The following is a 14,336-nucleotide window of genomic DNA, read 5'->3' as shown; positions in this document are numbered from 1 at the left end:
AATCCCAAACATGACCCCTACAGTGTTACCCAATGCAGGTGGCAAAGAAAAAAAGGCTTGAAGCCTGAAAACAGCTGAAACTAGCAGCAGTCGCATAGTGAAACCTTAAGGAAATAGATCCTAACCTATAGGATAGCCTGCAGTGTGTCAACTTGTCCAGGACTTTTAAACAAAATTTGTAGACTGGAAGTTCAGCAGCAAGCCTTAAATTTTGACTTCTAGTGTAAAACCTTGTGTGGAATTATGTAATTTCCACAAGGGTTTCAGCACACAATTGCATCTTTACAAAAGCAAAATTAAAGACTTACCTCATATTGCTTTTTTTTTATAACTTAGTGGGGCTAAATTGGAGCACTGGATTGTATCTTTGTGCTCAAGGCTACACAGTGCAGGGTGCTTGCGAAAGTAGTTGTGCTTAAGTATCGTGCTTAAACACTAAGCTTTGCAGGGAAAAATTTAAAGAAAGAGGAAAAGATGATGGTGAAAAGACGCTTGCCCCCCGAAAATATGTCACTTAAGTATCCTTGCGCAATTTGAATGCGAAGCATAAAGACTTCTCCGATTAATTGGTTACACTCACAAGAAACGTTGTACATTGTCGTGTGTCCTTCACAATTTTACCTTAATCCACCTTGCTCTAACTTGCACTAACCTTAATCCACTTTAATTTACCTTCATTCACTTTACTCCACCGTAAGCCACCTCACTCTAACTTGCTCTTTCTGTATTACTGACGTCATACGAAACGCTGACATCACTGATGATGATGATCTTTGTTACCACTCATTGCAGACCCAGGCTTTTCTGCTTCATGGGACATGTAATGCGTTTGCATAAATAATGGGACTAACGCACCCATTTGCTGAAGGGTGCCTTCCAACATCACAAACACACATTTTCCAGCCAAGCAGTCTGGAAACAACAGACTCACCTTTGCATGCCTAGCCAACAAATTTTGTGAACATTACACATTATGCGAGGGGGGGGGGGGACCATAGTCGGCAGAGCATATTCTCAAGTGACCACAAGAAGAGAAGAGCACACTCATTGGTTCAGCATCTTTCTTTTTTTTTTTCTTGTTTTTACTGGGCAAAACTTAAAAATAAATAAACACAGAAACATCCCCACAGACGAATTTTGGAGATGGTTGCTTCTGTGTTGGCTAAAGTCCTTCCACTCCCAACAAAAACACTTGGCATGCCCTTGGCATCATCACGATGGTGACAGCAGTGGCAGCCATCAGTCTTCAAGCAGTCAAAGCAGCAACACTAAGCAGTCCATTTGTCCGGCCCTGCTTGTTTCACTTTTTTCTTTAAAAATGTCTCTGTTATGTACCAACAAGCCCAAATCGGAAAGAAGGGACACGGGAGGAGGAAGAAGAGTAGGTGGGAACAGCTTGCACACACACGCACGCACACACACACACCGCTTTGTACACACTTCTTAACGCAGCACTTTCTTCGTCCCCCCTTTTTTTTCTTTCTCTCTCTCTCTCTCTCATCCGTGCACGATGCACAACAGCAGACGCTGAAGAAAAACTAACACATTTCTGCAATTCCCACGAGCCTGCCTGTGATGCAGCACTCACACTGGAGAGCAGGGGGGAAAAAATGAAAACAAACTATTAACAGAAAGTCTCTTTGTTTCCTCTGCTGCAACTTGGCAGAACAAAAAGGAGGAAGGTGAAGGCAGCTGATGATACTGGTAGTGATGATGATGGTCATGACCCACACGCTCTCTGGCCAGTCCATCCCAAGAGCTCCGTAACCTCGACAGCATTACAGCTTGTGCCGAGATGTTTCTACCGGCAGTATAGTAAGTCATCACAGAGTAGTAGTACAGACATGGGCAAGATGTGCCTCTGTTCATATTGTGTAGATATCAACTACTAGTGTGTAGAGGGCATGAGGGGGGGGAAAGGGGGGAATAAAAGACAGAGGGGCTTGACTAGAAAGTGTGCTCCCCGAGTTGACTCATCACAAAAAAACAGAGAGAGAGACAGGTGAAAAGTTTCTTTAAAAATGTAAGTCGCTAAAAGAATACAGCCCCTTCAAACAAGAAGAAGCGTTCTAGTCTGTCCAATAGATTTAACCAACAAGTTTGCATTGTTCCCCGTGCGAGGGAAGAAAAAAAATAACAGGCAAGACTTCTGCAATAAGGGGGCAAATCTTTGAATGCACCAAGAATAACTTCCCCTGCTATGCAACGTCTTTTAACATGTCATTCTCTCAAGAAACACATAAAAACTAATGTGTCCACCAGCCCTCACTAGATTCCTGTACATGCAAAACTAAAGAAGGAAAAGAATAGAAAAGTGCTACAAAGAGAACAGAACACATTTACAACACTTTTCACACCCACAATTACACACTTGCAGAACTCCTAAAAAAGAAAAAAAATTAAGGAGCTCGTGGGATGGGCCACTAGTACGCGGTTTGCAAACAGCATGTTCAGCCAACAGGGCATTGCAAGGTTCCACACAGAAGTGCCAGCATTCTAGATGCTAGAAGATAGGGGAACAAAAAAATATTGGAAGGAGGCATTTCATGTGCCTCCACAGTCATGATAGAAGCAAGAACCCCCATGCCGAAATTACTGATGGGTCATTCTTGTGATGAAAGAAAAAAAAAAAAAAACATGCATACAACAGAGACCCTACACTACCTAAGATTTGTTCAAGAAGGGGGCTTATCTTAATCTCAGCACAGGGCGCTGTGCGTCTGGCAAGTTGCAACAATGAAGGTAATTGTGGCGTCTTTGCAAGACCGACACTGACACTGGTTTTCAACTTCTGTAATGTTGATCCTGCTTTTTAAAAACAAACTGCAAGCACACTGAGCAAGACATTGCAGCAAGGAACAAAAAAAAGAAACAGGTAGACACATAACAGAAAATGCTTTACATTTCAGGTCTAATAAAAGGCATAGCTCTGTGCAATGGAATAACACAGCGTGTTAAGGCCACATTTTTCTTTTCTTTTTTTGATTTTTGAAGAACACTTCATTGTCTGCACACGAATAGAAAAAGAGAAAACACACTTCAGTAATGAATTATCACTACATATGAATGACACATGATGCTACTACTGTACTGATGAACTGGCAACACCAAGAAATCATGCGATGAAATGACCGACTTGTCAAGAGACTGGGTTCATCTGATGACACCAGAAGGATAATGCAGCCATCTCTCAAAACAAGTGGAATATTGTCGTATTCCTTGTTTTGCTGTTTGCCTACATGCAATTATTCACATTAATTACCAACCACAAGATAATTTTTCAGCTATGTGCCTTGGCTGTCAATAACTAAAAAAAAAAAAAGAGTGCATTTGCAGGGAACAATATCTTTAGTAGATGCTTTTTTTTCAAACTTGCTAGCCATTCCTCTTCAATAGTAAGGGCACTGTAGTAAGTTCTGCTAGGTCATAGGTTATAGGAAAAAAAAAAAAAAAAGAGGCAGGACACTCGGGCAGAAAGAGACGAACGTTGAAGTGCCAACAGTTAACAGAAGTCGAGGGAGGGGGTTGGGAGGGTGGGGGGTCAGCAGATATCCCACTAAGCACAGTGGAATGGTCGGTCTATCAATCTTACTCGGCACAACTCACAGTCACTGCGAGTAGCTGGCAGCACGTATCTCATGACAGCGAAGATGGGAGAAAAAAGAGAGAAGGGAAATTAGACACGTGGGGGGGGGGAAGAAGTTGTACAGAAAGAGGAGCCAAATCCCCTCATTGATACACGCCTATTCACACACATGCACGCACACACATCACCGACGCAGGTAGCGCCGGGCGAGCGAGCACACAAGCAGCGAGAGAGAATACGATGCCAGAGGGAAGCGGTGTAGGGAGGGAGGAAGCAAAGGACACGCTGTCACCAGTCCAGTCCACATGTTCCCTTCCTCCACTAATATACAGTGTCAAACATTCTTCCGTGGCTGCGGCACACGTCTCACGTCATTCGCCTCACTGCCGTGACAAGGAACACACACCGTCTCTGCCTGGTCACGCAGGCAGGAAGTGCTCTTCCCCCGGAACAACAGCAACAACAAACTGCCGGGGGGGCTGCTCCAGGAGCAGTGCACAACCGTCGCTGTTTTGGTTTTGCTCTCGTCTGGTGGTGGTGACGGTGGTGATGGCAACGCACTTGCCCAATGTGTTCCCGCTGTGATTCTTTTTTTATATGCTCCATCTCAGTTCGAGCTAGTTTCGAAGGTGTTCGTTAGGCCCCCAGCGGTGGCTACGACTTGTCTGAAGCACTGGCCTGCCGCCCATGTTTTGAATAGTTCGGTTTCAGGTACTCCTCATTGGACAAGCTGAACACGTCAATGCGGTCTTCCTTGCGGTACTGCAAGCAGCGGCGGATGAAATGCTGCAAACAGGAGAAAAAAACAGAACTCTTTTAGGATATGTTACCCACAACTGCACCATTTTAAGAAAACTTTATTTCAAGTGCACTGCTCCAAGAAAATAATTTCTGAAAGCTGGGCATATGTTGCTCCCGAATGTTGCATGAACAAGAGCTCTAGGTATATATGACTCTTCTAGGTAAACAACTTGCTGATTTCTGCCCAGATTTAGTGGGTACAGTTGAATACTAAGTTTACAAGCATTACGGGCCTGCCTCATATACAATAAAGCCAAAGTGCATGGAGCACAACACCAATTAGGAAACAATGTTACTGCAACGAAACCATGGCACCATCTGTTACCCCTAGGGTGGAGCTTGTGTCTCAACACAGCATTGACAGATGGCACCGCCAGCTAGTTCAGCGACATAGCCATTCTTTAAAAGCTCCACACAATGCGCACTTTTGCTTTATTATGAATGAAACAGGAAAGTAATGCTTTGATAAGCAAATGATAACCTGTAAGCAAAATTTGAGTGAAAATCAGCCAGCGGTTATTTAATAACAGCAGCCAGCATTGTCATAGATTATTGAGAAATGTGCCACCTGCACTGGAAAGATTAATTTTCACCTTTGGTTAGTTATTTACTTAAACGCCAACATTCATTCAGCTAGGTCTGAAGTTTCTCGCATAGCACAATGGAAATAGTGCAGTATGAGACATGCAGTGCACAAAGGCGGTGTGATGCGTTTACAGTGAAAATGTCATAAAATGAAACGGTCCCCACACGGCAGTGATGGCTTACCGAAATATGTTAGCATATTGGCATCTAGAGAGAATGCTTATGAACCACAAATGATACCTCATGCTTTCAAGTATGCATGCTATTGCATTGATGGGTTTTACTCATGTTCAGGAGTAAGCCTGGACGTGCTTATCTTAAAATCTTGCCTCTACCTATGCTGAACAACATACAGTAGGCAAATTTCACAAATACTGTAGCAAGTCACCTTTACTGTTTGCCGGCTGGCCAGTTGGAGCGGGCAAGTAACAAAACTAAGGTTACCAAGGTTAACAAGTTACCAAGGCTTGTATGTAACACATGCCATGATGCAACATCTCACCTTAGCCTCATTACTGACAGCAGGCTTTGCAGGAAACTCCACATCCGTTGCTTTCAGGATTGTGTTTTCTTCCAGTATTGTTGCCTGGGACTGGTTGTGCCCAAAAGGCTGCAAGTCAATAAAGACAGTTTGAAAACATTTTAACAACAACTCAGGGGACTGTAAGCACAGGTACTATCAGCACAAATTGAAACACAAACAAAAAATAACTTATCAGAACACCTATCATAAGAAGCCAACAAACACTGACACCAAGGACAACATAGGAAAAATTACTTGTGCTTAAAAAATGAAATAAAGAAGCAATAAATTAATGGAAATGAAAGTAGATGAAAATAAAAAACAACTTGCCGCAGGTGGGGAACGATCCCACAACCTTCGCATTAAGCGTGCAATGCTCTAGCAATTGAGCTACCACGGCGCAGTTTCCCCATCCACTTTCTTGGGTATTTATCTTTCCTAGTAGAACCCTGGGAGTGTTAGCCAGCGCCACCACTCACAAACCGTGGCGGCAGATGTGGAACATCCTTTCTGTCGCAGGCATCACGATAACGTGATCTTTTTGGGTGAAGTATTTTTGGGTGTGGGTCAATAAACCCACACATGCTACCTGAAGGCATCAATGTTGCCGGATTCGAGGCATAATGACAAGTCGAGACACGCATAATGCAAAGGTTGTGGGATCATTCCCCAGCTGCGACAAGTTATTTTTTCATCCACTTTCATTTCCATTAATTTATCAGTTTTTTACTTCATTTATTAAGCACAAGTAATTTCCCCTATGTTGTCCTTGGTGTCAGGGTTTGATGGCTTCTTATGATACGACTAATAAAAATCGGGCCCTTCGGTTAACCCCCTTTCTTCTCGTTTATTATAAGAACACCTGCCACACGTAATTACATTAAAGCGAAAGATGCAAGCACTCTGCAGCCTTATTTTAAGCATGGAATAGTCCCAAGTGTATGTTTCGAAGTCTGAATCAGGCTGCTGTTACAAATGCAGATGAATATGGCACCTTAGAAGTGTTCTCGGAATTTCTCGAATTTGAATTCAGGCTGATAGTACAAGTGTCGTATCTCTTCACAGGCTTAAACTGGTAAATGTGTCACGACAGTAGCAAGACAGCGCGGTTTAAGAGAGACGGTTGTTTTCCCATTTGAAAGGCTTGACTACATGGCAGGAAATGGACCAAGGCATACTTACCAGCCATTTCACTGCCTCATATTGCTGCACACCACAGTGACTGAAAGGTGGGCAAATCGGCACAGATTCATAGCTATGCCTGAACAGTGCTACATGACATGGACAAAATAAGAGAGAGAAAGAAAATAGGACATGTATGTCTAGACACTGCACATCCTGTCTATTTTCTTTGTCTCTCTTCTTTTGTTTGCATTAACGTTGCACTGCCTAGGCACAGCTACATACCAAAGCCAACCTGCGCAGACCTCTGGCTGTTAACGTCAACAATGTACGAGTGCGTGGCTGACAGTAGCTTGTTCTTCCGATAGCTACAGGCACTATAGCGTGATAATGCGTTGCAGATGCAACGCTCACCGCATGTATCATTCATCCGTGCTTTAAAGTAATAAAGGTTGGTATTAAAGTGTGACAACACAATAATTTTGATAATACAATTATTTGTTTCACAGGTGTCAAACAAATAAAAGTTCTGCACATCCTGCAATAATAGTAAGCTACAAATATCATGCACATAGGAATAGACCAATCTCATGGCGGGACGAGTTTCACAACAACACTACTGCTGCTGCAAGGGATGCTGGTAATGATAACCATTACAAGAGTAACTATAGTTGAAAGCATGCAATTTTTCAACCATCTCAAACTAGCCCTTGCCTTTTGTGATGAAGGGGTAAGTAAGTTACGATAGGAGCATGGCCGAGGAGACGCAGTTGCACTAGAATACCCTGCTCCTCTCTTCCTAATTTGATATCAAAGGCCACAATACAGCTGGCCTTGGCACTTCGATCAAGGCTGCCTTGAACCCAGGCACATTGGAAAAGTGACGACAACTACCAGCACCATGGCACAGGCAGGGTAAATGTGTATGCGTTGCAACATCATGGTGCAGGCCGGGCATGATGATCATGATTGGAGTTTATAGGCGCAAGGGCTAGAAGTGGCGGAAGGGCACCAAGACTAACAGGGCAATGTGTATGCATCATAAATGTGGTTAGGTCAGTATGTACCGCAGTGCTGTTACAGACATGATATAGACATGATACAGTAGCTATCCAGCTGGGAGATGTGGGAAAACGATAGTTTATTACAGTCAACGACTAAATTTTTGGACGCCCAAATTTTCGGACATGCCTGATATTTCGGACGTCTACGCGGCACCGCCACGAGCCCCATAGAAACAATGTATAAGGACATCTGAAGTTTCGGACGCTCGAACCCCCCACCGTCCAATTTTCCGGACTTTTTGACGCGACGGAAGGTCCTTTGGCTCCTCGCGCAGGAAATCGACTCGCAGCTGAAGCATGTCACCGCTTTGAACCACAACTTGCCAAATCTAGCTGTCACACACCAATTTGGTCTCGCCACGCTGGCTCTGTTCATTGCCGCACTTACGCTTCCGCCTCCGGCGGAGTTTCCAGAGCGGCGCAATTTCATTTGTTTGCGTAGGCCACGTTTCGGCTAGCGTGATGTGTGGTTGTGCTGTTGTGTCAAGTGCGCTCTGCGACGCTAGGCCTAGGTGCTTTGACGCCTGTCTGCGAACTCCACTGTTCGCAACTTGAGGATTTCGCTTGCCTTCGATGGCCCCCATTCTTCGTCTTCGTCGTCCTCGCTGATGGCATCGAAGCGCAGAAAGCAGTGCCATCAGTTAACGATGGAGAAGAAAGCCGCCATTACAAAGCAAGTCGTGAGCGGCCCATCGCAGGCTGACGTGAGCAAGGAGTTCGGCATGGAGCAAGGAGTCAGGTTGTGGGGGATTCAGAAGACTCCGATGTTGAAAATGAGGAGCCAATGCCTGCGCCGCTTACAAGCACCGAGTTGACGCGAGCACTGTTGACTCTTTCATCGGTGTACAGTGCTGACATGACCCTTGCTCAGATCGACGTGAATATGACCGCATGCAAACGGAACGCCGTCCAAACAACAATCAACAAGTTCTTCAAGCCACTGCAGCAATAAAACCAGCTGCCCGACGATGCACATGTACATAATAAACCCGCAGTCGGCTACATACAAAGTTTTTGAATGCGTTTTTTTATAGCCACTTCACTGATGCTTTGGCAGGGTTTCGGAAACCTGGTACTTCGCCCTTTACCTCTAGATCCAAGAAAAAAAGAAAGAAAAGTGTGTTTTTTGCATGCATTCATTTTGTCGGACTGCCTGAATTTTTGGACGTTTTTACGTTCCCTAGTGGGTCCGAAAAATCGGTCGTTGACTGTATTAAATTTGTGTGTTGAATTTGTACACAACTCCTGCATAGCAAAGTACTACATGATATTCTGACAAGGGGAGAAGATTAGCACTATATATCAAGCACAGAAAACGAGGGAGCCTTATGGTGAAGCTAGAAGTTGGATATAGCACTACCTGAATTCCTACATGTACAACTGCCAACATGAACATCACAGATGCAACAACAGTGACACTCGCCATATAATAGTGATGGAGTAGGGGCAACAAGCAGTATTTAAATCCTGAGAGAATCCCTTAGAAAGAAAGACACCAACCTTTTTGCCATAGAGGCACTGATAGAAGATGACACCCACACTCCAGACATCAACTTTGGAAGAGATTTTGGGTGGTGTCTTGCCCACTACAAAACACTCAGGTGGCAAGTACCAATAGGTACCAGCACCCTGTGAAGTTAGGTCCATTCCATATTCAGGGCTGTAGTTGTCATCATCCATGATCTTGCTGAGACCAAAGTCTGTGATCTTGATCTCTCCACTTAGGCTACCGCTTCCCAAGAGGATGTTGCCTGCATAGAAATGGTTCAATGTACTATAAATGATGGGGTGCAAGAACACCACCAATGAAAAACAGACACATCCTTGTACTCGTGTAGCTTTCTTGAAGCCAATTTCATGTTCTAACCACTGCATATTGCACTCTAGCACTTTCAATTCAAGCCATATATATATATATATATATATATATATATATAGAAGAAGTCATCATTGTATCATTATAACTGTAGACATTTTCCAAAAACACCATGTACGTAGTTCTTTGTGTCTATGCAAGAGAAGGTACTGGTGACAGCACAAGACCTAAACAACATAAACAAATAAAATGCTTTACAACTCTATATCATGTACTGTGTGTTCCGCACATCCTGTGGCAATTTGGCACTTATTATATGCATCACTTGGACACAAGCAGCAACTCTTTGAGCTGCATTACTGCGTTTTGGGCTCCTGCCACTGTGTTCTCCTCATCAGCTTTCCTTTCATGACACTGACAGTCTGCTTCTGCTTGGTGTCATTTACCACTGCGGGCTTACACTGCACTTCTTTGAGTAGGCAACAAATAATTAATATGTCCTCTTTTAACCCTTTCAGGATCAGTGACAAATATACGGCGCCGCAAACAAATCCAAAATGGTCGATGCCGTATGTTTACGGCGCTGTCTGTACGTTTCAAAAGTGCGCCAATTTCCTATTTTTTTCTTTCCTGACATGGGAATACAGGGAATTCTTTTCTCGTGCCTCCCTCTCTCGGTTTTCATTGCATGGTTAGCTTTAGAGCTAGTTTGCTCTGGTGTGTCTATACTACCGCTCGTGCATTGGCGCGCGCATGGGTGGGCGGCGGCGGTTAGGGTTTTGTTCCGCGGGCGGTTTTGTCTTCTTGTGCTCGCGAAACTGATGGCTATCTCATAACTAATCGCTCAAAGGGCGGCCGCCTATTTCTCACTTGTTTAGTGCTCACAGGGGTGGGCATAAGAAGGATGCTGTCGTGCATGCATTTCCTGTTCTCTTCTTTTTTGGGGGGGGGGACTTGCGATACCTAATTGCCTCTGCTTGGGGATAAGATGAAGATTAGCGGAAGTTTGTCACCCGTTTTGCTTTTTTGACGGGCACACAACTACACAGTTTTCTTGAGTGCGCTCACCTACGCAGTTCCATTACACTATGGACGTAAATATTAGTGTAAGAGCAGGAACATTTGAGACTTGCAAAATATTCTCGTGTGCGCATATTCTAAGCCTTGAACTATAACAATGCATAAAATTTTTAATTTTTATAAGTTTATTTCCTTGTTTTATTATTGTTAATTATGAATAAAGAGAACATATATATCAACACAAAAGATTTTTTTTCTCACTTTACAGTCACCCCAGAAAAATTATGGTAAAATTTTTTTTCGGAATAGGTCCTCCAGAAGAATTGTAATCTGCAATAAAAAAAAATCGACCCTGGGCGATCGCATATGGAGAAAGAAAAAAAAAATCGACCCTGAAAGGGTTAAAGTGCCTAGTTTAAAGCTTGCTTTAGGCTTGAAGCAGGCTTTCTTGCAACATGAAAATTAGAGGAGGTAGTCACAGTATCACAAGCCCCTGACGTGTGTCAGTCAGTGCAGTCACCACAAGCCACCACACAATGACCATGTCAGTGTGAGATGAATGCACACTGAAAGACCTGCCATGCTTTTCTTCTCCATTCTGTCCTAAGCCCTCTCCTTAGTCTTCTGCTGCCACTTCTCTCAAACAAAGAGCAGTCCTATCACGTTTTATAGCCTATGTGCTCAGCTTTTGGACATGACAGTATGGCCAGACTATTGCACCGCGGTGAGCAAAGTGCACATCAGTTGTTTGCAATGGCACTAGACTATCCCAAGGTTTTCTGGTATGTAAAAAGAACGCTAGCTTCAAGCCTAAAGTTGTGCTGCCCTTGACATGCACTTTGAACTAGTCACATTAAAATATGATGTATCAATGTATTTGTTGCAGGTATTGAGAGGCTTCATAGCTTAAAGGTAATCAGTCAATGGCTATTAATTAAAGAAAAAGATGTTGTGCCTGTACTACTAAAAAAAAGGGGGGGAGGGGTTTTTACTCTTACCAAGATCCCAACACAAAGCATCTAATTTGGTTGCTTCAGGAAAGGGTACAACAGTCAATCACCTGGTTTGAGGTCATAGTGTATGATGGGAGGCTTGATTTCATTGAGGTACTTGAGGGCATGCACCACCTGCATGACGATGCAGCGTGCCTCTCGTTCTGGGATGCACTTGTGCTGCTTGAGGTAGAAGTCCAGGTCGTGCCCATCACAGTACTCCAGCACTGTGCAGAAGCTGCTCAAACGACACAAAGCAGATGACATAATGTGAGAGGTCCCCTGTGCAAGAGACGCTAATCTGCAGAAAGAAAATGCACACGCACACAGAGTGAGATGCAAAGAGGCAAGAAAAGCACTCAATGAGGCAACTGGAATCAGTAAATTGGCGAGCCTAAGGAACAATAGCTGAAAAACGAAAAAAAAAAGTGGGTGAAGGGAGGGTATACACAGTCCTGCCTGTACACACTTTTTCTTCATTTACTTAAACCACACGTCGCATGGGGCTTGCTTTATTGTGCTTACAATGGCTATCTTCGCTGCACCAGGGAAAAAAGCAGTTCAAGTTATGCCAACTACATAACTTCCAGCAGCCAGAAGCTCTCCTTTGTTCAAAAGATATAAATTGATAGTGCTGTTGTTAAGGGTTGAAAATGCATCGCCTGAGAAAGGTACAAACGAAGACTACTGCAAGAATGTTTATAGCATTCCCTGGATTATTCTGCTTGTGCCTTACTACTATTTGTATTTACATCAAAGTGCCACAGGTAACAAATAGACACCACCTGCATTTGCGAGCACATCACTCATTCTCGATGGAATAGTACTCGTTACATTGCCTAGATTCTGCTGGCGTATGCCTCACTACCTGTAATTTATATAGCAAATGCCTCAGCCACGAAGCATGCACAACCTGCACTTAAAAGCCCAATTTATACATTCTCTATGGGTTGTACGATAGCCCCTTTATTATTTTTTTACCCCAACACCACTCCTTTAGATAATTTGCATGTTCGAACCCTACAGCCATGTAACATCAATAACTCTTCAAAGGTTTTTACCATACATAAATGGGGCCGCTGATCCTTACCTCATGGTTTTTGATGTACACATACAGGGCTGATCATATGATTGATATTTCAAGCGTATTCGACGTCAATGGTTGCTGAGAGGTGCTGGCATCTCTATAGAGTTGCCCAAAGTAATTTGAAAGTGTATTTCCGCTCGCCGGGGCCCACAGCTAGACCTGTTTACCTCCGAGCACTGGCTCACGTGCTCGCATGCTCGTCTACTACCTTCAATGTGTGCATGATGGAGATGCTGTCATTATTTTTATTGCTGCCGCTATCATCTTTCTGATAGCCCGAAATTGCGCGGCCGAAATTTGGAGATACTGATAGCGTTTTTGTTTTCTTTGCCTTCGTTTGCAGTGCCTCTTCTCGTGGTGACTGCTCAAACGTATTGACTTGTTTCGAACGTATTCATTTTCCCAATTAAATGTGTTTTTAGGACAACGAATTGATAGCCATAAATTTTGCTTGACCTTTTTCTCTATTTTTTACTGTATTACGTATTTGTGTGTATACTGTTCATGCAAGTAAAGCAGACTATTGCTTGCAATAAATTTTTTCTGTATTCATGAGTTTCCTATCATTTGCTACAACTAGAAACTGCCACAAAAACATTTACCACGGGGGCAAGGTTGTTGTGAAAAATTCTGACCCACAAAGGGTAAAGCAAAGTTTCATTCTAAGAAATATGAATACAAGTAGAAACTCCGCATGAAAGAAGACAAATGGTAGTTTTGACTAAATCCCGTGTGCAACATGGAAAGGCTCGAAATAATTATTAACCAGGCTTAACAGCAAACACTAATCACAGTGGCCATGGTTTCGTACAAGGGCATGCCCTAAGAACAAGTTGTTCACATTTGCTCCACACAATAATGATACATGATGGCATATTTCTGGGGCACAAATGCAGAAACATTCCTTGTTCACACATTTTTTAACTCCTAAGTGCACCTGTGCAAATGAGCAAACTTTAATCACACGATATGAGCCAACAGATGGTTCTATAGTTTCTATTTATTTAGTGGCAAACTAAGTCTTTACAAGTAATTGAAACACTTCTTTGGCAAAGTAAGGGTTTGCAATGAAATGGTGCCCTCTTATAGCTGAAGGTCGTAATGCAGTAAAGATTTTGTGCGGTCTCAAGCATCAAGCAGCTCCTGCTAAAGGAGGAAAATAAAAAGGTATATGTGTAAAAAGAAATGGAGGAAAGAAAAGGGGGCAAGATATGCAACTGTTTTGTAAAAAAAATTTGAAATAAAAATGAGATAATTGTATGTAGAGCAATATTCAAGCTGTCTAAGCTTTAAATATGGGCCTTGTATAGACACAGTGCAAGAAGGCAATAAGCTGGAGTTGGCAGCCATAGCAGCCAACATGCTAGCGTTACTTTCTAGCATTGACTTTCTAGCTTGACCTCTGGGAAAAGACACCATGACACTTTAAAGCAAAATTTGAATACACACGTAATGACAGCTTACCCCCCACAAGATGATAACCTGAATGGCAGAAAAGAAAGAAAAACCAGAAGGCACAAATCGCTACACCTACTACGCCTTCAACAAATGCAAGTGCATTAATGTGATGAAGAGGAGAGCCATTATTTTAATGCTGAAAGATACTTACGAATTAGGGTCTATTTCGAAGACATCATAAAGCTTTACAACCCTGGGATGGTCTAAGGACTTGTGAATGTTGTACTCTCTTAATGCATGCCTGCAAAAAGAAAAAGCACACAGAAATGAACTTTCTGCAGA

At 43.1% G+C, this 14,336-nt stretch overlaps 1 protein-coding gene across 13 annotated transcripts in view; it reads right to left on the bottom strand.

Annotated features, from left to right (window-relative positions):
• Positions 1–1,047: 1,047 nt before the first annotated feature.
• Tlk (Tousled-like kinase) overlaps positions 1,048–14,336 on the bottom strand; it is a 172,331-nt gene continuing 159,042 nt past the window's right edge. For 12 of the 13 annotated variants that reach the window (XM_075681188.1, XM_075681190.1, XM_075681189.1 and 9 more), the window contains 5 exons: positions 14,206–14,295; positions 11,578–11,810; positions 9,182–9,432; positions 5,475–5,582; positions 1,048–4,372 (listed from right to left, as the gene is read on the bottom strand). In XM_075681188.1, coding sequence (XP_075537303.1) covers positions 4,241–4,372; positions 5,475–5,582; positions 9,182–9,432; positions 11,578–11,810; positions 14,206–14,295 — 814 coding nt within the window. In that variant the 3' untranslated portion in view covers positions 1,048–4,240. The remainder of the gene's footprint in view (positions 4,373–5,474; positions 5,583–9,181; positions 9,433–11,577; positions 11,811–14,205; positions 14,296–14,336) is intronic. The other variant, XM_075681181.1, reaches the window with a different exon arrangement.

Source organism: Dermacentor variabilis, chromosome 2 (assembly GCF_050947875.1).
Source record: "Dermacentor variabilis isolate Ectoservices chromosome 2, ASM5094787v1, whole genome shotgun sequence".
Classification (NCBI taxonomy): Eukaryota; Metazoa; Arthropoda; class Arachnida; order Ixodida; family Ixodidae; genus Dermacentor; species Dermacentor variabilis.
Note: the sequence above shows the minus strand (reverse complement) of the source record. Positions and strands in the feature narration are given on the sequence as shown.